The sequence below is a fragment of the Crinia signifera genome, chromosome 3 (assembly GCF_055691185.1).
Source record: "Crinia signifera chromosome 3, ASM5569118v1, whole genome shotgun sequence".
NCBI classification, from domain to species: Eukaryota; Metazoa; Chordata; class Amphibia; order Anura; family Myobatrachidae; genus Crinia; species Crinia signifera.
Window position 1 is genome coordinate 278,310,508 of NC_139219.1, and position 27,892 is coordinate 278,338,399.

General features: G+C 41.7%; 1 protein-coding gene across 2 annotated transcripts in view; it reads left to right on the forward strand.

Annotated features, from left to right (window-relative positions):
• Nucleotides 1–27,892, forward strand: part of CROCC2 (ciliary rootlet coiled-coil, rootletin family member 2) — a 151,627-nt gene that overhangs the window by 60,776 nt on the left and 62,959 nt on the right. For both annotated transcript variants that reach the window (XM_083178176.1, XM_083178177.1), the window contains exons 11-13: nt 13,376–13,465; nt 15,665–15,859; nt 16,480–16,661. In XM_083178176.1, the coding sequence (XP_083034302.1) occupies nt 13,376–13,465; nt 15,665–15,859; nt 16,480–16,661 (467 nt within the window). The remainder of the gene's footprint in view (nt 1–13,375; nt 13,466–15,664; nt 15,860–16,479; nt 16,662–27,892) is intronic.

The window sequence follows — 27,892 nt, forward strand, 5'->3', positions numbered from 1 at the left end:
CGTTTCTCACCAGTCTATAGTAAACAGGAATAGAAGCCTAGTGGTTGCCATGTGGACAGTAGGTGCAGAGTTATGTATCCACTGTTGTAGTATAGCTTTCCTGCCCACTGCAGAAAGGATAACAACAAGTTTCTTGCTATATTTTGGAATTTGGGGTTGGTCGGTTAAGCATCCAAAGAGTGCCCAAGAGATGGTGCAGCTAAAAGATATGTGTAGGGTTGTGGCGCTGTAGTGACAGAGGTCTTTCCAGAATTTCTGTATATGGTGACAGTCCCAGAAGCAGTGTAGAATGTCTGCGTCATCTGTGGAACATTTGGGGCATCATGTCCCTTCAGCGATACCCATTAAATGTTGTTGTTTAGGTGATAAATATGCTCTATGGAGCATTTTGTATGTCATTTCTTGGTAAGAGCTTGCTGGGATAAGTTTTAAATTAAGTTGAAAGGTTTTCATGAGGTTTTCGGGGGAGAGGGAAGGTATTTGAGTTGTCCATTTGGTTATTTCTGGGAGTTCCGTTTCTGGGTCAAGTTCAGTATGTATACGTGAGTATATAATAGATGGGGTGCAGTGTAAAGAATCTAAAGCATGGACAGTTGTGATCTAATCCATTATTGTATTAAACTGTAAGTCACACAGGGGGTATTCAATCCTCTGCCGCTATTTCCGACCGGGGAAATAGCGGCGGGTGCCTATTCAATGCTGTCTTTCCCGACAGCATTGAACAGGCATCTTGGCAGAACGGACCTGACTTTAGAAGCAGTCAGGCCGTGGATTGTCAAGCTCCCGGCCGTATCTTGGTGATCCACAGCCGTATCTCGTGGCCACGCCCCTTTTTGGCGTTTGGCAGGCAGGACATTGAATCCCGAATGCTGAGATGCAGTCAAACAGGTGGAGCATGTGACTGGGTCATGACTGTCGGGCCAGCCTGACAGTTGTGATCCGGGAATTGGGATTGAATACCGCCCCCTGTTTTGTTTTTTGTTTATGTGCTCTTTAATTGAGCGCTGTGGATCCCTTGTGGTGCCTCTTAAATATAGGATGATGATAATAATAATTACTCAAGGCAGTTATTCCCTAAATGAGTGCCTCTGGGCATGATAAAATCTGTGCACAAATTGATGTGCAACCCTATCTACCATCGCATACCTGACCCAGAGGATGACGAATAAGCACAGTTTACTTAATGTAACAATTTTTTTCAGTAAGGACCTTTTGACCTCGGAGTGACGTGAAATAAATGCTGACACTCTAGAGCAGTGATAGGCAACCTGCGCGGACCTTCAGCTGTTTCCTAATAGCAATACTCTGGCAAGGCATGCTGGGATGTGTAGTTTTACAACAACTGGTCCACAGGTTGCCTATGCCTGCTCTAGAGCAGGGGTGTCAAACTCAAATTCATCGGGGGCCGCATCAGCAGTTTGGTCACCCTCAAAGGGCCGGTTGTATCTGTAGGTCCCCCTGTATAATTATAATGCAATGACACCACAGGCTGCTCCCCCTGTATAATTATAATGCCATGACACCACAGGCTGCTCCCCCTGTATAATAATAATGCCATGACACCACAGACTGCTCCCCCTGTATAATATAATAAAAGTAATGCCATGACACATAAATGATTATACAGGAGGAGCAGCCTGTGGTGTCATGGCATTATTATTATTATACACGGGGACACCTCAGGAAACAGCAGATATATATATTTTTTATTGTGAGTGTGATCCTCATCCTCACTTACTGTTTCTCCGTCTGTCCTGCAGCTGCTGCGGCTTCCAGCTTTTCTTCACTGCTTGCTGCGGCCACACTGTCCCCGACTCCCGGTCCAGCTTCCCTGCCTGCTCCTACTTCTCTACAGACACATGGGCGGGCGGCGTCATCGTCATGACGTCCCCACCCAGTGTCTGTCACTGCCGGGTATCAGAGGGAACAGGCGGCCTGGCCCTCCTCCACGTAGCCGTGGAGGCCGGCGGCCATGTTTCTGTAGCCGCATACATATGTGCCTACAGGAACATGGCCGCCGACAGTGGAGGAACAGGTAAGGCGGCCGCGGTGGGGTGGGTGAGAGGAGGTGGCCTAGGCAGGAGCTGGGACACATTGCCCTGCGTGCTATCTCCTCGCGCGGGCCACATAACGAGGTCTGGTGGGCCGGATTTGGCCCGTGGGCCTTGTGTTTGACACCCGTGCTCTAGAGCATTGTAATTCAAGAGAGTTTGGTTAGCATTGGCTTAAATGATAGCAATACCAACTGCAACTGTTTAGGAATGTCAAAAAGGAATAAATATCTTTGAAAGATTAATAGGGTTGAGCATTTATAATAGCCATTATCATGCAGCCTAGCAGTGTGCAGGTGGAGGAACATATTCTCAGGGCAGAGAGCAACGCCAGGCCCTGGTACTGTATGGGTAGTTTTCCCTAAACAGGTTTAGCAAGCCTTGGTCTGGGTAATTAGTCCATGCTCCCCCTTCCCTCATCTCTGCACCAGTGCATAAGCATATTCTGCATGTAGTGATAGAACAGACTGTTTGGCATACTGGCATCTAATCTGGTATACTAAGGATCCAAACATGAAAACTGCTAAATATAGAAACAACAGGCCTTTCACAAGTGCTATATCAGCATAGGCACCGCTCATGCTGCATGCTTCTATATATACATGAGGAGTTTACACCAACTCTGCAGGGTGCGAACTATATCAAAGCATTCACAGTTACTTTGGCAGGTGTAAAAGATTGGGGTCCTTGCCAACCAGTACTTACTTCCAATCCATTCTGGTAGTCAGCAATCCTCTCCTGTAGAACCACCCCCAGCTTTTCATTAGTATGTATGTCTGGGGGCTATTAAAGCGATTCCAAAGCTCTGATCTTTTGTCCCTATAAGTACTTAATGGTTGGATTTGAAATACTGGAGTCCATTCTGATTTGGGATCCAAGCAAGAAAAAATTTGGTTATAGCTGCTTTTTACAAAGAAGCAATTGTAATATATAATATCACAGTTGTGATATATAATATCACAGTTGCGATATATAATATCTAATATTGTAATACAGCTGGCAGCGTCACACCTACTGCTGCATTAATGGTCCAAGGACGCAATATCAGATCATATCCATCACCATCGGCTGCCCAATACACAAGCTAGTCTGGCCACATCTAAGCATAAGGGGCCTTATTCTGGTCGATGCGTAAATTTCCGAATTCTTTCGGATGGCGTTTGTTTAGCTGTCTGCGCATGCGTAGGCAACGCTATGCGCATGTGCCACGCAAGGTCTCCGTACTTGTTCTCACTAATACCGTACAGAAATGTGCACCGCATTCACTCGGGAGATTCAAAGTGGGCTAAACTGGGCGTAAACATGGGCGTACACGAGGGAGTGCACTAATTCTGGTAGGCGTGCATTCGGACTGAACACCGACTGCAAACGAACCAAAAGGCAAGAAATATGTGGTGTCCATAAGCAAGTATTTCTTTTGCGGTCATGCGCTAGGCATTCGGATCGCCCAATTAGTACTCCCGCACCTGAACCAATGTCACCTGAACACAATACAATCCACTCCTCTACTCATTACTCATTAATTACACTCTTTTCATTGCTTCAATTGGAAACCTTGCAGCTTAAATGGACTATTACTAAACACACAAATCTATGCTGAAAGCACGGCTGCATTTGTTACACACATTTACACTGCAAGCAATGGCCAGAACTTGCTTTCACTAATATAAATATACATGTCACTTTTACATTTACCAATAACAGCACACATTTGGGGATCAAAAGATAGTAGCATGTTTTTCGGGAAATACACTGCATCGGTGCGTACGGCCATGTTCCCGTCCGTTCTGACGCGGTAAGACCGTGCAGAATATGTGTGTGTCCACCACACACGCAAGGTTTGGATGTCGTCCGTAAACACGCCCTCTTCTTAAAGTGTGAGTCCGTCCGAATGCGGAGGACCGGTGGGCGTTTCTTTGTACCATGTCCGCACAGCGTAGCGTGCGGACCGCTCAGAAAGAATTCGGAAAATTACGCACCAACCAGAATAACCTCCAAGGAGACCATACATCGTCAAAGAATGTCAAGTCTGGAACCTAGTCTGGATTCACAAACCAATCGAGTTGTGACAAAAAGTAATCAAATATAACCTAATACACTGGTGCATTAGTGCAACAGCTGTGCAACAGCTAGGTAGTTGGCCACGCTTCGCAGTGTCTGCTTCTTCAGGGCCCTGTATCAGTTTATGTTGTGAATACTTTTTATGTTACTCTTCACAATCTGATTGTACACCATGTCTCTGTTCTTGTGAGGACATGAGATATACTAGTGTGACTTATGTATGATAAACCAAAGTGAATGTGAATGAGGACTATAGGAGGATAAGATACTGATTATTCCAATAACAGTGCTCAGACTCATGAAATTATATCAACTAGTTCCTATTGGGTCAGAGCTACATATACAGTATATTGTTGGACAGGTAGATTGGTATAATCATATTTCCTCAGACACAGCTACTGTATGTTTCTTGATCATAGATCCCTTATGACCATATTCCTATAGCTGACACATTGATACATTTAGATAATATAATATCTGTGACAAGGAATGGGGGATTTAATTATCAGACTTGTCTCAACAAGATACTGCATACTCATCATTAAGAGGAGTTATAATCAGTTTTACTCCTATATGACCAATTAAGACTATACTGAGCCAGAAGTTCAATATTTAAAATACTCATGCTAAATTGTGATCCTACACACATCGAAGACGTGGGTACAGTATAATTTAATCATTTGAACCGGATCCAGAGCATAAGACGCAAGCACAATAGAAATGTATCTTTATTTAAAAAAAACATTTAACATCATTTTTTTTTAAATGTTTATCTTTTCTTTTCTTCCTAGTGCTTTGCAGCTTTTAACAGTTTTTTAAAGTATCAAGAAAAGTTCATTTTTAATTTTACATGGTGCACCTCACCAGGACAAATCTTTCCCTATGGATGTTTATTTATTTGTCATGTGGTAGCACATCCCATATGAAATATACCTCATATTGTCAGATCATAGTAAGGAGACTTCCTTTATTGATATCAATATTATATGTGCAGAGTGTGACCAAACTGAAATCTGAAGCTGGGCATACATTACTGCGATAACCCGTGAACCTCCTGGGACCTTCCCGGGTGGCAGGTTCAAATGTTCTCCACCTGGCCCGCCTCCGGGAGGGAGGTCTGAAGTCGGAGGTTGGACCTGCATGTCAGTCCAACCTCCGACTCAGGTCTGATGCATGCAGGACCTGTGGGGACATCACACTGACCCGTTGTGGGACGATTTCTCAGCCCGTTCCAACGAACAGATGAAATCGGGCCAAATCGAGTTAGTGTATGGGGGCCTTAAATTGTAATGTAAAAATAAAGGCAGTATTTAACCTAGCTGCATAATAAATAAATGTATGCCCCTTGCATTGTAGCATTGTTTGTTCAGGTGCAGAGTTACTCGCTTGTTTTTGCTGTACTCGCACCTCAGAATCAGCCCTATATAACAGATTATCTTCACTTTTTCTAAGATATTACTTCTAGGATGGTTACTATTCAGTTAATTCCATTCTTTCTTCCTCCTCTACTACTGGCACAGCTCCAAAGCAATTTGCTTTAGGTCCAGATGTATATTTTTCTCCAAATATATCTTTCATGAGATAAAAGTAAAATTGTTGCTACATAAGATAAAAGTAAAATTGTTGCTTTCATGAGATAAAAGTAAAATTGTTGCTACTAAGCTTCTGCCTTATCTACCTATTGTTTGGCAACCAGACGTATAGTACGTTGACTTTTGCTATAAGGCAATATGTATAGTTTCGTCAAACTGTTTAATGTAGACCATTTTTATGTACAGTAAGTGCTGGATTTTGGATCTTATGGGCCCTACACACATGCCGATGTGTGCAGGGCTACCTAGCTATGCTAGGTCGGGCTGTGCTGCGCCGCTATCGCCTAGCACACAGAGCTGACAGCCCACACACAGAGCGAGCTGTCAGCTCTGTGTGCTAAGCGAGCGGACAGCGCCAGTGTTCTCCGGTGGGAGAACACTGCCGATGCCGAGATTGATGGACACTGTCCATCAATCTCGGCCACCGATAAAGACGCGCGGGGACGCGCACGGCTGCCGATACAGCCCCCACACATACACCGATGTGAGGGCATTTGCTAAGCGACTTTGCAAAACTAAGCAAAATCGCTTAGAAAATGCCTTAATATCGGCATGTGTGTAGGCCGTATTAGAATAAAGCAAATTCATACAAGGTCCATACACTATTTATTTGGTTTCTACAAGACTCCATGAGCAGTTACCTACCAGACCTTGATTTGACTTCAGCAGTTCCCAGTGGCATAAGTTTGTCCCAGTTGCCCGGAGGCAAGAAGAATATTGGTGCCCCCTCTCCCCCCACACACAGACACACACAACGTTAATCAAAATATAAATGTTATCTGTTATGAAATGTACATTATATACTGTATATACTGTATATACAGAGAGAGAGAGAAAACATATATATATTTCAGAACTCCACAGAAGTGATTTTGATGGCTTTCAATTAATGCATTTAAACTGGCAGAGGTGAAGAGGTGCCCCCTTCAGTGGAGGAGCCCGGCGGCAGATAACTCCATTGCCTCCCAGAGTTCTGCCTCTGGCAGTTCCCCAAAACACCCATTCTCTTGTGAGCTTGTAAATTCCAAGCTGGAAGCATTTAGATGTCTTTGTATAACTTTCTCACCAAGTAAGCTGCTTAGAGAAACCCATGGTTGTTGAGATGAGGCACACAATTCTGTGAGGCTAGATCATTAAATTGTTGTTGCCTTATGTAGGGCAATCAAGTTTTCATGTCTATTGTAACCAAACAGGCTTACGCTTAAATCCAGTACTGGTTGTTATACCTAACCACCAGAGTGAGCTTAATTTCCACTCCTTGTGTAAGTGTAAGGAATCCCTTTTAATTGTCCTACAGTAACAATCTGTTATTTTCACATCCATCCTGTCATAGACCATCAATGCAAATTCCATGCATGTTCACAGCATTAAGGGATAAGACGTATGTTTCTTTTGGATCTTTTGAACCTAGCTTGGGGTTGGTGCAATTGCAGATACTGTTGATTACAGTTGTAAATGGGCAAGATGGGCTTCCAGTTTCATTCGCACAGATTTTCTGCACACTTTGGTGGATTGTCATCATTGAATATAAAAGTAATTAGTAAAACAGAAATTGTCTGTAAATGGCTAAGGGGGGTATTCAATGTCAGGGGCACGGCTGTCGAGCTAGCGCGACAGCCGTGCCCCTGTCCCGTTCTCGGTGAGCTCGCCTGGAGCTCGGCAGTCGGGATTCAATGTCCCGGCCGCCGAGCAGCGAGAAGGGGGCGCGGCCGCGAGTTGCGGCCGGGAAGTGACGAGCTGCAGCCGGCAGCTCGTCACTTCCCGGCTGTTCTCGGCACAACGAGCCCGACAGCTAGAGATGTCGGGCTCGTTCTGACAGGAAACCCTGTTCAATGCTGTCGGGGAAGACAGCATTGAATAGGGCCCGTCGAGCATCTCCCCCACGGGAGATGCTCGACGGAGATTGAATATCCCCCTATGACTCAGAATCGGACCCATTTTGTTTTAAAACTAATAATTGTTATAGAAAAGCCATAGGGTATACAATCCCATTTGAAAAAATTGGAATGAACTAATTTTCATAAATACCATCTTATTTTGTAATATATAAGAAAAATAAGGAAAATAGAATAGAGGAGAAAGAAAAAAAGATGTAGGCCACAAATCACAAATCACAAAATAAAAGAAATACAGGTTCAGTATCCCTTATCCAAAATACTCTAGAATAATATATACTGTATATATACTCTAATATAGAATTTTGGATAACGGATTATTACGTATTTCAGAATATTTTTATATTTCAATGATGTATCTTGAATGAGGTATTTTGCATTTATGTTGTATAAACACATGAAACACATGAAATGCACACAAATATATTTTATTTTTGCATAAAACAAGGTTTCAAAACATGAAACAAAGTTTGTGTACTATCTTAGATACTGAATTTAAATGCCAAGAAATTGTTTTCTTGCACATACAGTATTTAGTGCCAGTTACATATCATGTCCCTAGTAGTGCCAGTTACATATCATGTCCTCAGTAGTGCTGTTACAGATGTCCCCAGTAGTGATTTTATCAAAAAAATGAAAAAATTCTTTCACTTCTGCAATGTATGGTTTTCGGAATAATTTGGATAATGGAATGTCAATAGAAAATAATACTACAAGGTACAAATAGTCAAAAAGGGAGATGCACTTAACAAAAAGTGAACCAATGTTCCCAGACCTGATTAAACCTATCTACCTTACTATGGAGAGAGGCAGTAATTTTCTCCAGATTAACAATGAACCAGATTGTTACTTTAGCACCATGCAAAAGTGGAAGAGAGGGTTTCTAAAATGGATTCGGTATGGAATCGCGGCGGTTGGAATCCCAGCATTCAAAATCTCGACGCTGGAATCCCGACCGCCCAAATCCCTAATTTATTCTCCCTCTATGGGTGTCGTGGACACCCATGGAGGGAGAAAGTTTCGGAATTTCGGCGGTTGGGATTCCAGCGTCGGGATTCTGAACGCCGGGATTCCGACCGCCAGGAAATTCACTGCATCCCTCTAAAATCTGCCCGATGATCATCTACCAGCTTGAATTATATACATTTACTTATTTATTTGTAGAAATATTAAACCTTGAATCCCAGAGCCCTAATAGAGCCATCCATAGACTCAGAGGTACTGATGTTTGTAAAATGTCCCGCAAAAGGTTTCCAATCTTAAAACAGGTCCATCGAATAAGTGCACAGTCAACCAACTGACCACATCCTCACAATCCTCTCCAATGAAGTTGGAAATTTTTTATGAAGACTGGACAGTACCAGATACCGTCCAGAATAAAAATGTTTAGAGTCCTATTTGATCAAAGAGAACATACAGATGTGTCCTCAAACATCTGAGCTAGTCTGCTACCTTGTGATTGCCTCTGTGTTTGTGTATGCGTGAGAGAGAAAGAGATGTAGTTTCACTCGCTGCCAACAGATGGCAGTGTTTCGCAGACACACAACCGAACACTATATATATATATATATATATATATATATATATATATATGACACTACTTGTTATAAGAAATTAGCCTACGATCCAACATACACTTATAAGAAAGAAATTGATGCTGTTATTAACTTTGGTTTAGGGAATGTTGGATTGATGAACAGACAGCTTACTTTTTAACGCAAAATCACCCTAGGATCCCCATTATATATATCTTACCTAAGGTGCATAAAACTCTTGTTAAGCCACCAGGGCGACCCATAGTGTCTTCCTGTGGGTCGCTTTGCCAACCACTCTCCCAGTTTGCCGATTTCTGGCTACAGCCTATTGTACAAAACACTAACTATTATTTGAGAGACACGACAGACTTTATTGTGAAATTAAAGAATTTGAATATGCTACCTGACTCCGCCCTACTGGTCACCTTAGACGTGTCCAGTTTGTATACAAACATTAAACATACATTCTGGATGCAGTCAGAAGCTTGGTCACCACCAGTCCTCATTATGCAGGCCCTAATGTTAATTTATTATTACTCATGGAAATTGTTCTGACAAAAAATTATTTTCTTTTTGAAAATTCTTTTTATTTACAGCAGCAGGGCACTGCTATGGGGTCAAACATGGCCCCTACATATGCTAATCTTTTTATGCATATGTACGAAAATCAATATATCATGGCGAACGGTTTATTTTCTAGTCACATATTTTTTTACGTTCGATACATCGATGATTTGTATTTGATTTGGACTGGTGGTGCCAAGCTTCTGACTGAGTTCGTGGATTATTTAAATATGTTGGAGACTACTATTAGATTCACGATGTCATTTAGTGAAAGCACCATAAGTTTCCTAGATGTAACAGTCACTAATATCGAGGGCGTTTTAAACACACAGTTGTTTAGAAAAACCACAGATAAAAATACGTTGTTAAACAATGAGAGTTTTCATCCTTGCCCTCTAAAGCGTGGATTACCACTCTCACAATTGATGCGAGGTGTGCGAGTGACCTCTAATGTTGATCAATTGCATGCAGCCTTATGTGATATGGGTAATAGGTTCCTTGTACGAGGATATCCTAAACAAGAGATTGATGATGCCATTGAGAAATGTATGAATTTGACCCAGAATGATCTATTGGCAGTGCACACAGGGAGGCCTAGTTTAGAGCGCTTAACTTTTGTCTCCACCTATTCTATTGCATCCAATAGGATAAAGCTAATTTTTTTGAGGCATTGGCACATTTTGCAATCCTATGAGACCATTGGGTATTTCTGTCAGAACCCCCTTTTTTGCTACAAAAAAAGCCGGAACATCAAGGATATAATTGCAAAATCGGATATTCAGCCTATAAAGATGAACTTTTGGTTGTCGGCGAAAAAAGGCAGTTTTAAATGTTCCAAGTGCGTCAATTGCCAATACGTCGTAACTGGTGCCCAATTTACTGAACCTCTAACCCACGACAGCTACAAGATTGACCATCATTTGGACTGTGAAAGTCATTATGTGGTATATGCAATTGTGTGTCCATGCCCCATGGTATACATTGGAAAGACGATTCGGACACTAAAAGAACGTATAGCCATGCATCGTTCATCCATTAAAAAAGCCATGGTTACCATCGACTCCAGCACGCCCCCTGTTGCAAAACACTTTGCACTCCACGGACATACCTTCAAAGATTTTCGCTTCCTACCACTGGACCAGGTTCCCCCTTTGAGAAGGGGAGGTGACCGCGGTAAACTATTTCTCCAAAAAGAGAGTTTTTGGATTCACAAACTTGTTTTTTATGAATGAATTCTTCTTAAATACCCTTTTCATGTAATATTTTTCATGTAATATAATTAATTGTTGATGTAACTTTTTATTTTCTCCATGTTCCATTTACTATACTCATGATTCTTTGTACACCTTTTATGTGCGTATTCTATTTTGCGCACCAAGTGTTTGCCCTGTATACCGCTCCCTTTTCTGTATCACAAGTGTCTCTCACCATCTGGGAGATCGGCACTGCCAGTGGGTCCCTTATACAGTGGTCCCTGAAAGTTATCAGATCACCCGATTGCTGCCTCGCCTGGTGTGTGGAGGCCCTGTCAGACAGATTGTCTGGTTAGGGTTTCCTTCAGACCTTGCGTGAGACGGCATTGCGTCTCCATGGTGACGGACGTGGTGAGCGGGTCTTCCTGAACGCTGCGATACATCACTTCCGGTGACGCGTTCCCCTGCTGTCATGGAGACAGACGCGGCTTTCTGGTTTATACCGGAAGCGGCGTTCTGACACTCCGGACTGACGGGGAACAGGTGAGTAGCGCTAATCTTTCTTTAACAGGTGAGCTTGGTCAGTACTAATGAAACACTATTGGTGACGCTATAAAAATGCGCACAGGGGTCCAGTCTAACATACTCCTGACGACGGCAACTCATGTGCCGAAACAGCTGTCGAGTATGACTGCCTTACAGTGATGTATCCACTCTACCCCTGAGATGTTAAGTATGGATTACTGCCTTGTCTGATGCCTCACTGTTCATCCCTCTTTTTGGATTTATAAAAGACTATTTTTTTCATTGCAAATGGTGTGCCTGCCTCTAATTACCTGCCTATATATATATATATATATATATATATATATATATATATATATATATATATATATATATAAAGCAAGGGGCCCGAGGTTGGGGTTTGTTATTTTTCAAAAATAAAACACTGGGCTCTTCCGTCCCACAGTGGCTCCATGGTGGGGGGGGGGCTTAGAGGGTGGAGAGACATTGCAGGTAACAGGGAGAGAGAGAGACACACACACACACATCACAGGGGACAAGAAGAGGGACACACACCACAGTGGACAAGAAGAGAGGGAGAGGCACATAAGTGGACAGGGAGGGAGGAAGCGAGACATCACGAGGGACAAGCAAGGAGGAAGAGAGAGACACCGCAGAGCACAGGGATATAGTAAAATATACTGCAGAGGAAATGAGTACCTATGTGTTGGCTCCACAGCTGGCAGGCTGAGTGCCAAGCCCAGCCTTCCTCTGTGCAGTGCTAGTAGCCGCAGGGAGAAAGAACTTTGAGAGGAAGAGATTTGTGGGCGGGGCGACTGCAGAGCACAGGAGGAAAGGAAAGATAAACTACTAGGGGGGCTTGAGGGGGGGAGTCTGTCTGATTAGGGCCTTCCCAGGGTAGGCAGACTAATAATCTGGCCTCCATCAAATTCTGTATCCCACTTATGGTGGCCCGTCTGAATGCTGTTTACTGAGTGGGACACAGCAGTGTGCACTGTGCAGCAACCAGGCTGACAGCCGGGAGACAGGCACAGGAGACTTCTCGGCTGTCAGCAATATGCACATACACAGCTCACAGGCAGCCCTATTGCAGCATAATTGCAGTGGCCTGGGGGGCAGGTGGCACCTTGCTCCCCTGCCCAGCCTGCCACTGCCCATCAGATCTGCTTGGTAAACACATCATCTACTGTGTACCCAGCTTTAAAGCTTGATTCATTTACTCCATAGTTATCAGTTAAGCTATAGTATAAAGATATCATATGTATAATATGATGCAGCACGGATGGTGTAATGGTTAGCATTACTGCCTCACAGCGATGAGGTCATGGGTTCGATACCTACCATGGCCCTAACTGTGTGGAGTTGTTATATTCTCCCTGTGTTTGCATGGGTTGGTACTTATGTAATATCTGGGCTCCCGTTTTTCTTATGAGACCGCGGGGCACGTTGCGCTCGCCACGCTTCGGGCATGGTGGCTCGCTGCGCTCGCCACACTATATAAAATCAACTCCATGCGTAGTTGGATAGTAGGGGTATGAAAAAATGGGGTGCATTTAACATGGGAGCCCAGATAATACATAAGTACCCATGGGTTTACTCCGGGTACTCCGGTTTCCTCCCACAATCAAAAAATATACTGGTAGATTAATTGTCTTTCAACAAAAAAATGAACCCTAGAATGGCTGTGTGTGTGTGTGTGTGTGTGTGTGTGTGTGTGTGTGTGTGTGCATTCCCTACTCATGTGGTAGGGAATATAGATTGTAAGCTCCACTGGGGCAGGGAATGATGTGAATGTTCAACTACTCTCTGTAAAGCGCTGCGGAATATGTGTGTGCTAAAGAAACTGATAAAAAATAAATATGTATGTTACAGCTGAGGTTCATTATTAAGTACAGTAGGTACAAAACATTACAGTCCCGAAAGCTCTGTTTAATTGTATATATGTGGCTTTTATTGCAGGAGAATGAAGGGTGTGACACCTGGGAAGAGCTGGAAGGGTTCCGAAAAGAGTGTGAATCATTACAGCACAGCTTAAATACCATCACACAGGTATGTAACAGTATAATGACTATATACAGTAATGTTTCATACAAATGCACTTTATAGTCTAAATGAAATTACGGTGCCCTGCTTCGTTATTGGTAAGAAATACTATAGATTTATCAATAAGAAAGGTTAGTCTAGGGCAGTGGTTCCCAAACTGTGTGCCTAGGCACCCTGAGGTGCCTCAGGACACTTACAGGGGTGCCTTGGGTTGGTGGACCAGGATCAATTCATATTAGTTATGTGCAATGTAACAGGCAAAAGCAGTGCAAGTGGCTGCCAATCATAACATATGTTGATAAACAGGAGCAAATCCTCTCCCTCACCACATAACTGTGACATATAAACACAATGTACTTACTTTTATATTTTTTTACTGAATTTCTCAATAAGACACATTTGGCCTAGAGGTGCCTTGAAAACATTTTGATGCTCTAGGGTGCCGTGATTCAAAAAAGTTTGGGAACCCCTGGTCTAGGGCCTTGTCCAGGGGTGTAAATACACCTTTGTGGGTCCCATAGCAAAATTTTGAAAGGGCCCCCTAGCCCTTAACCAAAATGAGGGCGGTGGGGGGGTGGAGGTCAAAATAGCAAAGGGGGATACAGTAGAAGGCATATTAGGCATAAGTACAGGACAATAGGCACAGCACAAAAGAGACAGGACAGGACATTAGGCATAAACTCAGGACAATAGAAACAAGACAAGAGAGACAGGACAGGACATTATTCATAAGCAAAGAACAATAGGGACAGTACAGGACAATTGAGATGACAATAGGGATAGGACAATAAAGATAGGAGGGGAAGAAGCACAGGACAATAGGGACAGGACATCACCACTCACCAAGCATGAATACTCACCTTCATACAATGGATCCAGGTCTCCCGCTGGAGGGGGAAAGGGGGGCAGAGACCCCCAGCAAGTGCTGTACTCCCGCGCTTGGTCTCTCTCCCGCTCACATGCACTAGGTGGGTGGAGACCAGACACAGGAGGTGCAGGCAGCCTGCTCCCTGCTTGGTCTCTCCTTCACACGCGCTGGGGGGAGACAGGAGGCGCCGGCAAATGCTGCTCCACGCTGGGTCTCCCCATCTCACATGCACTGGACAGGAGTTGCAGGCAGCTGCTGCTCCTCGCTTGGTGTACTCCTTACATGCGCTAGAGGGGGGGGGGGGGTGTTCTCGGCAAGTGCTGCAGTTCCCCCAGCAAGTGCTGCAGTTCCCCCAACAGGTCTCTCACCCACTCAGGCTCAGCCTCAAATGCGCTGGGTGGGCAGAGACAGGAGGTGCAGGCAAGCGCTGTTACCCGTTCACACACGCTCGGGGGGGCAGGAGGCGCTGGCAAGCGCTGTTGCCCGCTGGATCTCTCACCGCTCAGCTCCAGTGCAGGGAAAGGCAGGGGAGTGCTTGCTGTCCATTGCCCCCCCCCCCCCCAGCCGCTGGGCCCCATAGCAGCTGCACCCACGGTAGTTCCGCCACTGGCCATGCCATAGTATTCTGCCAAATTATTTCACTTACTACTTTATTACTAATATACAGTAGTACATTTTATTATTTTTCAGTTAATAAGGACATTTAGATTAGCAATATATTAATGAGGTCATGATCTGTCCTAAAACCTAAATGTACTTTAAATAGCATGGCTTCCAGTCAATCACAATAAAGAGTTAATCACAGCAGTGACCCAATACTAAAAGTTTTGGAAGTATTTTCAACCTTAAAGGATTGCTTTGTCAGTATTCCAGTACTCCCGTGTATGAAAGAGGAAATAGAATATTTGTAATAACAGTAAATTATTTTCTCCGATTTGATGTTGGCTGAGGTTTAGTCCGTGGATCTCTCTTTATTTTCATTGCACTCAACCTCCATCCTTTACACACTTAAAAGCTGTTTTTAGGGGCAGCCAATAGATGTATAGAAGGGCAATAGCCTGAAATGAAACAATTTGTGAGTGTCTAGGCTCCTCGTGCCACAGCTATACCCAGTATAAAAATGTTCCCCATGGAACAAGAGAAAAAGATTTAACCAAAGTACAGAAGCTCATTCTTGCATGCCGAATATGTAGTCCATTATCTTGGGTGTTCTAGGTTTCCTTCATCTCTACTGCACGCTCTTCACTGGTGTTCCCAAACTGTAGTTCATTTACTGGCATGATCTGTCATGTCTCTCTGGATTGCCTTTGATGGGTGTTTTCTTGTTGTTTTCCCAGATGTGCCATACAGATAGTATTAAACCTGATGTGATGATGGCAGAGACTCCAGGAGGAGTTACTGTGGATGACCTGAAATGTTCTGTCTCTCCAACAAGTAGGAAATCTCCCACTCCCATGCGTGTCTCTCATAGGCAAGACACAGCTATAAAGGCAGTTCAGATTGCTCTGCAGAGACACCAAGACAGAGAGAAGGTAAGGCAGGACCATGTGCAGTGGGGACATTTACAATAAAGTGAACAATCTTTGCTTTGCTGTTAAGTAATGTCCATGAAATGTAATTTGGGCATACACTGACTGGTCTGATCACCATCCCTTCATGCCATCGGATCTACAGTATGTCAGATTTATCTTTACACATACATAGATGTAAAATAAACTGGCTGCACTTACTCACTCTCCACTAAATAAAGGGAGATACTAGCATCTACGTGGCCAAAAGCAACGACTACCAGATACACAGTAGAAATACTGCCTTACATCAAAATAGTGTCCCAGAAGTATGTCCCTCTTTTCCACAAGGTAGTAATAAATGAAGGTAATAAATCAAGGTAGCACCTGTCTGCATTCAAGAGCGAGGCACATTCTGCGGAAACTGGGCCAGGAGCGAGGCACATTCTGTGGAGGCTGGGGCAGGTTGCCTCTTCGGGGTTGGCCTCCATTGTCTCCCTGGAAGACCCACTACTAAATTTCCAGCACATCTACAAATAATTATTATACTCTATCACACTCGAATTTGTTCTGAACAATAAGAACCTTTCATTGGAAAAGTTTAAATAGTATATTTGCCACTCACATTACATGACCTTGTGCAGGAGCTGCTGTCTGAAGTAGAAGCGGCACGGAAGTCCATTGAAGACACTAAGACGGATCTTTTAGAAAACCTACAGGAGTTGGAGAGGGACAGCATTGAATTTAGGAGACAGAAGGATGAGTTACTGGAGAGCGTGAAACAAGACTCTCAGAGATGTCGGGCCAGTCTGGAATCCTTAACCAGGTACAGGAGAGTACTCATCTCTGATTTTTACCATTTGAGATGCCTACAACCAGTTGACACAGCTTGTTATGTAAACTAGATCTCTCTTGCTTTTTTTTTTTTTTAAATACATTTGGTACTTCTGTAGTTTCACGGCGCCGCCGCGCGCACACTCTGTCTCAGAAACTTGGCAGACTGCCAGAGGCTCTGATTAACCGTGCGCGTGCCGCTCTAGCTCAGACAGAGTGTGCTCGCGCCGCTCTAGCTGTACTGACAGCTACGTAAACAGCGTGGCGGCCGGGCAGCAGCAGCAGCGCGCTGCCCAGGCGCTGGCAGGTCACTGTGGTACTTGTAGTTCCACAGTGAAATAGGCAGCGCCTGGGCAGCGCTGACAACAGCGGGGGCAAGTGGACACACCCCGGGCACAACGCTGACGTGCCGGGGCTTGTAAAGTACTCACCCCGGCACACCGCTCTGTCCCCCATGTACACGCTAAATCCAATGGCTTGCAGCCTAGATCTAGGCGCTAATGCGCCTGGATTCACACTCCCTGCAAGCCGCTAAGGAGGAGGGGGGCGCCTGGATTTAGGCGCAAAACCCTCTGAATCCAGGCGCCTTGAGAGCCGCTAAGAAGGAGGGGGGCGCCTGGATTTAGGCGCAAAACCCTCTGAATCCAGGCGCCTTGCGAGCCGCTAAGAAGGAGGGGGGCGCCTGGATTTAGGCGCAAAAGCCAGGCTCCCTGGGAGCCGCAAAGGTGGTTTAGCATCTAAATTTAGACGCTAAAGCGCCTGGATTTAGTTGGGTGGAGGGGTACATCTAAATTTAGACGCAAAAGCATCTAAATTTAGCTGGGTTTAGGGGTACACTATTAAAGCCCGTCCACAGTGGCAGTAGTCGACGCAACAGCTGTCGACTGTGTAAATCCCACTATCCACGCCCACCCGAAGCGTGGCGAGCGGCGGCGGTACGCGTCCTACGACCTTTTCATACCCCCACTATCCACGTCGGCGTGGAGAATAGAATAGTGTGGCGAGCGCAGCGAGCCACCGAGCCCGAAGCGTGGCGAGCGCAGCGAGCCCCGCGAGGGGCCGCGGATACCTTCACAGGTAAACGCGTCCCCTCGCGGGCTTCACAGGTGTCTGCAGCGACGCGGACACCTGTGAAGCCCGCGAGGGGACGCGTTTACCTGTGAAGGTATCCGCGTCCGCTCGCCACGCTTCGGGCTCGGTGGCTCGCTGCGCTCGCCACACTATTCTATTCTCAACTCCACGCCGACGTGGATAGTGGGGGTATGAAAAGGTCGTAGGACGCGTACCGCCGCCCCTCGCGGGGCTCGCTGCGCTCGCCACGCTTCGGGTGGGCGTGGATAGTGGGATTTACACAGTCGACAGCTGTTGCGTCGACTACTGCCACTGTGGACGGGCTTTAATAGTGTACCCCTAAACCCAGCTAAATTTAGATGCTTTTGCGTCTAAATTTAGATGTACCCCTCCACCCAACTAAATCCAGGCGCTTTAGCGTCTAAATTTAGATGCTAAACCACCTTTGCGGCTCCCAGGGACTGACTGACTGACTACGTAAACAGCGTAGCGCGCGCCTAAGCCTGAAGTGGCGGGAGTGAGAATTGACACGCTAAAAGCCCAAAATAAGTTAGCGTCTACATTGGGGACACCCCCTGTGGTAGCGGTGTGCCGGGGTGTGCGATTTATAAGCCCCATTTATCCCATTTTGTCTCCTTTTTACACTTCATTAATCTACGTTACACTATAACACTGTAGCTAGAGCGGCACGCGAGCCTCTGGCAGGCTGCCAAGTTTCTGTTAATAACACTGTAGCTAGAGCGGCACGCGAGCCTCTGGCAGGCTGCCAAGTTACTGAGCCGGCGGCGCCGTGAAACTACAGAAGTACCATACATTTTATTAGTTTTTAAATAGAAGCAACAGCAGTACAAAAATAGTATAGCACTTCAGAAGAACACGTATATTACACTAGCCAACAAAAAAACAACTTTTTATTTGCTTCTTTTATAAAAATAGTCTTTTTTTTTACTAAATTTGGGTCAGGAAAAACGAATATAACCTTAGAATTTGTTTATTAGCTCTAGTTTTTTAGATACACTACTTGTGATACATGTACTTCTGCAGTGAAAACCAATATTATATTAATATGATATCTGTACACAACAGAAGTAGCAATTGTTTTAATTCAATCTATGTACAGGTAAATTAGCAGAAAATAATAACAAGCCTTGCTATTTCGTATGACGACCTATTTATGAGTGTGCCTTCGTTTTGCTTGTCGTTTGTACTCTTGTCCTGGAGCATCTTTTGTCACCGTCCAACAGTAGTCTACAAGCATGGAAACGTCCCAGTTACCCTGATATCTTCGTTCCATAGTTGAAATATCTTGGTGGAATCTCTCACCATGCTCATCACTTACTGCACTATAATTCGAAGGAAAGAAGTCCAGATGAGAATCGAGAAAATTAATTTTGAGTGACATATATGAGTAACATATATATTGAGTAACAAAATATGGCTGACAATAACTCAGGATACCTGTACTAAGGATTGCCAACCTACAATTTATTTAAATTAAAAAAATCCCTAGTATTTTTCGAAAATCCCTCAAATTCTCTAGCATTTAATGAAATATGGTTATATCTCAGAACATAGAGCTAACTCAGCATTTTAAATGCCATATTTGTATTTTCCCATGCTCGAATAAACTAGAAATTACTATTTTTGTTTCGGAAGCATTTTCACTGTTGGCTAGTGTTATCGGAAATTATTCAAAATAGTGCAATGACATGTAACATACACAAACAACCTGTCAAAGTAGGTTCCAGGTGGTACTGTATTTTCAAAAAGTTTCATTATATGATTCTGGGAGCATTTATCTAATGTATTAATAAAAAATTCCCATTTTTTTTTTTAAACTTTTCTGCTCCAGTCTCAACCTCGGGGGTAGTAGACCGTCTATCACAGTATAGAATTTGGATTAATTTTTGTTTCACCTCTACAAGTGAGGGGGCCGATCGACGAGTCCAATGTATTAAAATGTTTTTTTTTTGCTATAGTGACAATCACAGCTAGCAATCGGATCTTAAACTTTTTATCAGGGCCTAGATTCCAGATCTTTAAATTCACACATATACATGCTAGGGGGTCAAGCGTCAAGTGTGTGGAAAACATGGAATTAATAAACTGGACTATTTTATGCCAAAATCTTCAAATTTTTCCACAGTCCCAAATACAGTGAATAAAATCTGCATGGGATGCTTTACATTTAATACAGGCCCCTGTTTCAAAAGTAGTCATATGTTTCCTCTGAGCAGGAGAAATGATCTCTCTTGCTTAGTATGTATAATGCTATGCATGCATGCATGTAGTAATGCATACTGTTGTTTTATTTCTTTTGCTAATCATACCATGATGGACATGGTTCCCAATCTAAGAGGTGAGTATTTGATTTTGCTTAATTATTAGAATACAATGCTGATTTGGTATGGACAGATGCACCACTGCTATTGTAATTTTAAGCACCCAAAATTATCACAAGTAAATACTGTATATAGGGAGTTATTTTGGTTCACTTGCAAATTCCTTCTCAAATGGACAAAACCACGTGCACTGCAGGTGGGGCAGATGTAACTTGTGCAGAGAGAATTAGATATGGGTGGGGTTTTACTTCAAAGTGAGATCTACAGTATATTGCAGTATAAAAATAAAGCAGTCAGAATTTTCTCTGCACAGAAACAAAATAACTCACCCAAATCTAACTCTCTCTGCACCTTACATCTGCCCCCCCCCCCCCCTGCAGTACACATGGTTTTGTCCATTTGAGGAGTTCTCCTTTGCGAGTGAACCAGAATAAGGGCCATAGTGCATTGTGTGACGGACCTGTTCAAGGATCACTAGGACCCAAGACAAGACATAATCCGTCTCAATGAAACGTGTCCGTCTTGATGATGTCCTATTGAAGTGTATCCACACAACTGTATTCATTCTGCATTGTTTGCAATATTATTATCTTATGTATTATCTATTGTTCTTAAAGTGCCACATAATTAACAGTGTAAGTTGACATTAAGTAGATCCAATAAATGTAAGTTAACAAATCTTATAAAAATAGATATAAAATGGAAGGAGGTTGGGTGATCCGCACCATAAGTCAGATATTCATATTTTTATATTTTGTGTATTATTTTCTTTCTGGGTGGAGAGATACTCGCCTACCAAGAATTTTTTCAAAATATAATTCCCCCTGATTTATCAATTAAGCAGTGTAAACAAGAAAGAAAGAAAAGAAATCAGTTTGGAGTGGGGCGCACTCCTTACCCAGAATGTCTCTTATTGGACTTTTTCATAAAAACGTACCTAGTATTAGGTGTATACTTTATTAGTGTGTATTCAACACGTTAGCCTATCCGGCCATCACTTTTACTTATATTATGGGTTTTCAACTGTATTAGTTGTATTGAACCTTTATATAATTAATTCCCTTTACAAGGGATAAAACGTAGCGAAAATATTAAAAACAAATAAAGATATAGAAAAACAAAGAAATAGAAATTTAAAACGTGTCTCTGTGACCTTTTTGCAGCTTATGTGAATTTAGCTTATTGCTGTTATATAGAATCTGTGTTCATTACAATTGTAATAAAGATACTTATTTCTTAATCAACTGTGTTTGGTGTTTGTTGTTGCAATTGTTGGTATTATGTGTATCCACCCAGTATGTTTTGTATCAATATAATTTTGACACAATTATTGGTGGGAATATTTCTCTCTTACAGTGTATGTCACGTACTCTCTCCAGTGTGTCGGGGGTCACTTATTCTGGCTGTTTAGTTGTGACTGCTTTCCCGAGGTGTAATTGATCTTTAGAACATGATATAGATAAGTGGGGAATGCCTGCCGTACAGCCCAGTGTTCCCTTGTTAAGAATATCTAGGGATCAATGAACAGGGATTTATACACATGTGTGCACATATGTGTTAGAATCACTTATTGCTTATGTGTACATCATAGAACATCAGTTTAATTATGTGATGTTGATGTATTTCATAGGGGGCGTTCCCTCACATTTGCCATTGTGCCCACATATACACTATACATTCACTTCAAGTATTTATTCTTAAACATATATAGTGTGTGAAATTTAGTGTGCAGGTCAAGTGGCTATACCGTTTAATTCGTGGTATTGCTGTGGCTTCCCTCCTTCCAGGTACACATTTACTGGTACAATTTTTTACAATGTTTCAGTAATCAGACATATGTATGCAGGTAATATTAATATTCGTTTTTATAGGCAGTATAGTTAACAACTGAGTTGTCTTATTGTTCACGTTTATACGCAGAACTTAATATTCTGTTTTTTCAACAAAACGTTATACTCCTGCATACACACTAGGCAATTTATCAGATTGGACTTTATAATTTACTTTGCGTAATTCTGCATGATATTCACATCCAATCAGTAATTTGTTATTAGACAGTATATGTACAGAGTTAATCAGATCCTTTCTACTCCGTTAAGCATATATATGAGTCTGATTTTTCATTATTTGCGTACACATGTGGCAATCTGCCGATTTGTCTTAGAGATTGGATCTCTTCCACTCGCGTTTTTGATCACACTGTTCATACACCAAGTGATAGCTGGATGAGAGTAAGTGTAATTTTTTGCATTTTATTAAGTTTAACCCCTTCACGACATATGACGTATATATACGTCATATGGCCGTTGCGGGGGAATCAAGCCAGCTCACGGAGTGAGCTGGCTTGAAAGAGAGCAGGTAATGGCTGTATATTACAGCCAGGTCCCTGCTCTCACGGCCACGAGCGGCGAGTTCGCCGATCGTGGCCGTTTAACCCTTTAAGCACCGCGGGCAAAGCGCCCGCAGTGCTTAAATAGCTGATCGGAGGGGGGGCGCCCCCCTCCGGCGCCGATCGGGGCCCCCCGCAGCGAGATCGGAGGGTGCCGATCGGTTGCCATGGTAGCCAGGGGTCTAATGTAGACCCCTGTGCTGGCCGTATATGCATACCTATTACATCCTGCCTCAGGCAGGATGTAATAGGAAGTGCATAAAATCACTACGTTCAGCCATAGAGCTCTATGGCTGAACCTAGTACAGGCGATCGCGCCCCCTAGTGGTCAAGTACACTAGGGGGCCTTGTAGTAAAAGTTAAAAAAAAAAAAAAATAAAGTTTAAAAATAAAAAAAAATAAAAAAATATTAAAAGTTCAAATCACCCCCCTTTCCCCATTTCCCAAATAAAAATAAAAAAAAAATAAAAAAAATAAACATATTTGGTATCGCCGCGTTCCTAAAAGTCCGATCTATTAAAATATAACATTAGTTATCCCGCACGGTTAAAGGCGTAAACGGAAAATAATCCCCAACGCCAAAACTACGTTTTTTGGTCGCATCGCGTACCCAAAAAAAAATAACTAAAAGAGATCAGAAAGTCGCCCATATCCCATAATGGTATTAATTAAAAAGTACACTTCAGCCCGCAAAAAATGAGCCCTCACCCAGGTCCGTAGGTGGAAAAATAAAAAAGTTATAAGCCGCAGAACATGGCGACGCAACGCAAATTAGAAAAACCGTAAAAGTTGCGATTTTTTTTTTTAGTGGTAAAACATAACGAAAACTATATAAGTTTGGTATCGCCAGAATCGTAACGACCCATAGAATAAAGATAACCCATCATTTTAAACGAACTATGAACTCCAAAAAAACCGTAACCAGCGCAAAATTGTGCAATGGCGGTTTTTTTTTTTTTTACCCCACATTGAATTATTTCCTGATTCCCCAGAATATTATACGGTATAGTAAATGGTACCATTACAAAGTACAACTTGTCCCGCAAAAAAAAAGCCCTCATGTGTCTATATAGCCGGAAAATTAAAAAAGTTACGCTTATTTGAACGCAAGGAGGAAAAAAAAAAAAAAATTACCTTAAAAGGCAATGTCGTGAAGGGGTTAAAGAGAGAATTTGGCTTTTATTTTCTCTCAATTCAGTGCTGAGAACTGTTGGTGTTTTATATCACTTTGTTGGAGCGTGTTTGCTCAGCTCTCAATATCCCTTTTGCCGCACAGTTTGCAAGATTTCTTACAATGTTTCAGTAATCAGACATATGTATGCAGGTAATATTAATATTCGTTTTTGTAGGCAGTATAGTTAACAACTGAGTTGTCTTATTGTTCACGTTTATACGCAGAACTTAATATTCTGTTTTTTCAACAAAACGTTATACTCCTGCATACACACTAGGCAATTTATCAGATTGGACTTTATAATTTACTTTGCGTAATTCTGCATGATATTCACATCCAATCAGTAATTTGTTATTAGACAGTATATGTACAGAGTTAATCAGATCCTTTCTACTCCGTTAAGCATATATATGAGTCTGATTTTTCATTATTTGCGTACACATGTGGCAATCTGCCGATTTGTCATAGAGATTGGATCTCTTCCACTCGCGTTTTTGATCACACTGTTCATACACCAAGTGATAGCTGGATGAGAGTAAGTGTAATTTTTTGCATTTTATTAAGTTTAAAGAGAGAATTTGGCTTTTATTTTCTCTCAATTCAGTGCTGAGAACTGTTGGTGTTTTATATCACTTTGTTGGAGCGTGTTTGCTCAGCTCTCAATATCCCTTTTGCCGCACAGTTTGCAAGATTTATAGCAAGTGCTTAAGATTTATACATATACATATGATGCAATGAGTATTATAATGATAAAGCTGTGTCCTGACATACAGTCACACCGCTTATTACATCAGCCGTTTGTTTGCCGCTCTGTGAGACTGTAGTGACGGCTGTCAATGTCACCTGCGTTTTTAAATCACATACTAAATCTCCTTCACTGGCTTGTATTGCCACACTGGTGATTAGTATGTTAGGAGATTTAGATATAATAACAAGGGTTTATTGGAGCGTTAAAGCGAAAAGCGCCGGTGGATGCCTCCAGCCGGAGACTGAGTCTCACAGGCTGGCACGCTCTGCCGCAGCAGTTGTGGAGCACAGGTACAATTAACCGCTCTTGTGCCAGGAAATAGATCTCTCTGGTTAGCGGGCGCTCATCACAGTACTGTCACATACATCAGTAGCACTATCGATTACACAAAATATTTTAAACACCAAACAAATATATATTTTATACACAGATCATATGCTACAAGGTCACAGAGTGAATGCCGATGCGCATTTCGCTCAGTAGCTTTTTCGAGGCTGTCACCTAGGTATCTGGCCCGCCTCCATTGGGCTTTATTTATGGGAAATGGTCTGAAAAGGGCGTTTTTGCATTTGGACCAATTGCGATTTTTTATTAGGATTTTCAAATGTAGCATTGCGGTCTGATTGGTAGGTATTCAGTTGGGAGTACATATCCATTATTTTACTGTCAGAGTATTTAATTATGTTCTTTTCTTATTCATTTATATCCTCCGTATCCATTCTTACAATATAAATAATGATATTAGTCGGAAACCATAAGTTTATTATTCACATTTGTTGTGTTATCTTATCAATTGTGTATAACACCGCATTTTTACTCGTGATTATTATTTTATAATTCATTGGTATGGATAATCTTACTGTATCCTCATGTTTGGATATTATTAAAATGTATTTTTTGGTTTTCCGTGCTCTGTTCTGTATTTCTTTAAACAGGAGAGGAGAGAAACTTTATTGATTTTATTGAGGGTTCACTTATTTTATTAAATTGTTACTCTTATTTATTTCATATTTAATTAGATTGATGAGGTATTCTTTATTTTAATTAATTGTTCCCTTTAAGATATGATATCCTTAGTGGGTATTTAAAAAAAAAAAAAAAAAAAAATTTATTTGAAAAGTCCAGATATTGAGTGATTTTTGTGTTTATTAAGTTTTCATGAAGAGCTTATATTTGTGTGAAAATTAAAGGTGCAAAGAATATGTGATACAAAACAAAAACACAAACAGTGGATTTAAACGTGAAATTAATATATATGTAGCTTTAAGTGATATACAATTATATAAAAATTATTAATTTTTATATAATTGTATATCACTTAAAGCTACATATATATTAATTTCACGTTTAAATCCACTGTTTGTGTTTTTGTTTTGTATCACATATTCTTTGCACCTTTAATTTTCACACAAATATAAGCTCTTCATGAAAACTTAATAAACACAAAAATCACTCAATATCTGGACTTTTCAAATTTTTTTTTTTTTTTTTTTTTAAATACCCACTAAGGATATCATATCTTAAAGGGAACAATTAATTAAAATAAAGAATACCTCATCAATCTAATTAAATATGAAATAAATAAGAGTAACAATTTAATAAAATAAGTGAACCCTCAATAAAATCAATAAAGTTTCTCTCCTCTCCTGTTTAAAGAAATACAGAACAGAGCACGGAAAACCAAAAAATACATTTTAATAATATCCAAACATGAGGATACAGTAAGATTATCCATACCAATGAATTATAAAATAATAATCACGAGTAAAAATGCGGTGTTATACACAATTGATAAGATAACACAACAAATGTGAATAATAAACTTATGGTTTCCGACTAATATCATTATTTATACTGTAAGAATGGATACGGAGGATATAAATGAATAAGAAAAGAACATAATTAAATACTCTGACAGTAAAATAATGGATATGTACTCCCAACTGAATACCTACCAATCAGACCGCAATGCTACATTTGAAAATCCTAATAAAAAATCGCAATTGGTCCAAATGCAAAAACGCCCTTTTCAGACCATTTCCCATAAATAAAGCCCAATGGAGGCGGGCCAGATACCTAGGTGACAGCCTCGAAAAAGCTACTGAGCGAAATGCGCATCGGCATTCACTCTGTGACCTTGTAGCATATGATCTGTGTATAAAATATATATTTGTTTGGTGTTTAAAATATTTTGTGTAATCGATAGTGCTACTGATGTATGTGACAGTACTGTGATGAGCGCCCGCTAACCAGAGAGATCTATTTCCTGGCACAAGAGCGGTTAATTGTACCTGTGCTCCACAACTGCTGCGGCAGAGCGTGCCAGCCTGTGAGACTCAGTCTCCGGCTGGAGGCATCCACCGGCGCTTTTCGCTTTAACGCTCCAATAAACCCTTGTTATTATATCTAAATCTCCTAACATACTAATCACCATTGTGGCAATACAAGCCAGTGAAGGAGATTTAGTATGTGATTTAAAAACGCAGGTGACATTGACAGCCGTCACTACAGTCTCACAGAGCGGCAAACAAACGGCTGATGTAATAAGCGGTGTGACTGTATGTCAGGACACAGCTTTATCATTATAATACTCATTGCATCATATGTATATGTATAAATCTTAAGCACTTGCTATAAATCTTGCAAACTGTGCGGCAAAAGGGATATTGAGAGCTGAGCAAACACGCTCCAACAAAGTGATATAAAACACCAACAGTTCTCAGCACTGAATTGAGAGAAAATAAAAGCCAAATTCTCTCTTTAAACTTAATAAAATGCAAAAAATTACACTTACTCTCATCCAGCTATCACTTGGTGTATGAACAGTGTGATCAAAAACGCGAGTGGAAGAGATCCAATCTCTATGACAAATCGGCAGATTGCCACATGTGTACGCAAATAATGAAAAATCAGACTCATATATATGCTTAACGGAGTAGAAAGGATCTGATTAACTCTGTACATATACTGTCTAATAACAAATTACTGATTGGATGTGAATATCATGCAGAATTACGCAAAGTAAATTATAAAGTCCAATCTGATAAATTGCCTAGTGTGTATGCAGGAGTATAACGTTTTGTTGAAAAAACAGAATATTAAGTTCTGCGTATAAACGTGAACAATAAGACAACTCAGTTGTTAACTATACTGCCTATAAAAACGAATATTAATATTACCTGCATACATATGTCTGATTACTGAAACATTGTAAAAAATTGTACCAGTAAATGTGTACCTGGAAGGAGGGAAGCCACAGCAATACCACGAATTAAACGGTATAGCCACTTGACCTGCACACTAAATTTCACACACTATATATGTTTAAGAATAAATACTTGAAGTGAATGTATAGTGTATATGTGGGCACAATGGCAAATGTGAGGGAACGCCCCCTATGAAATACATCAACATCACATAATTAAACTGATGTTCTATGATGTACACATAAGCAATAAGTGATTCTAACACATATGTGCACACATGTGTATAAATCCCT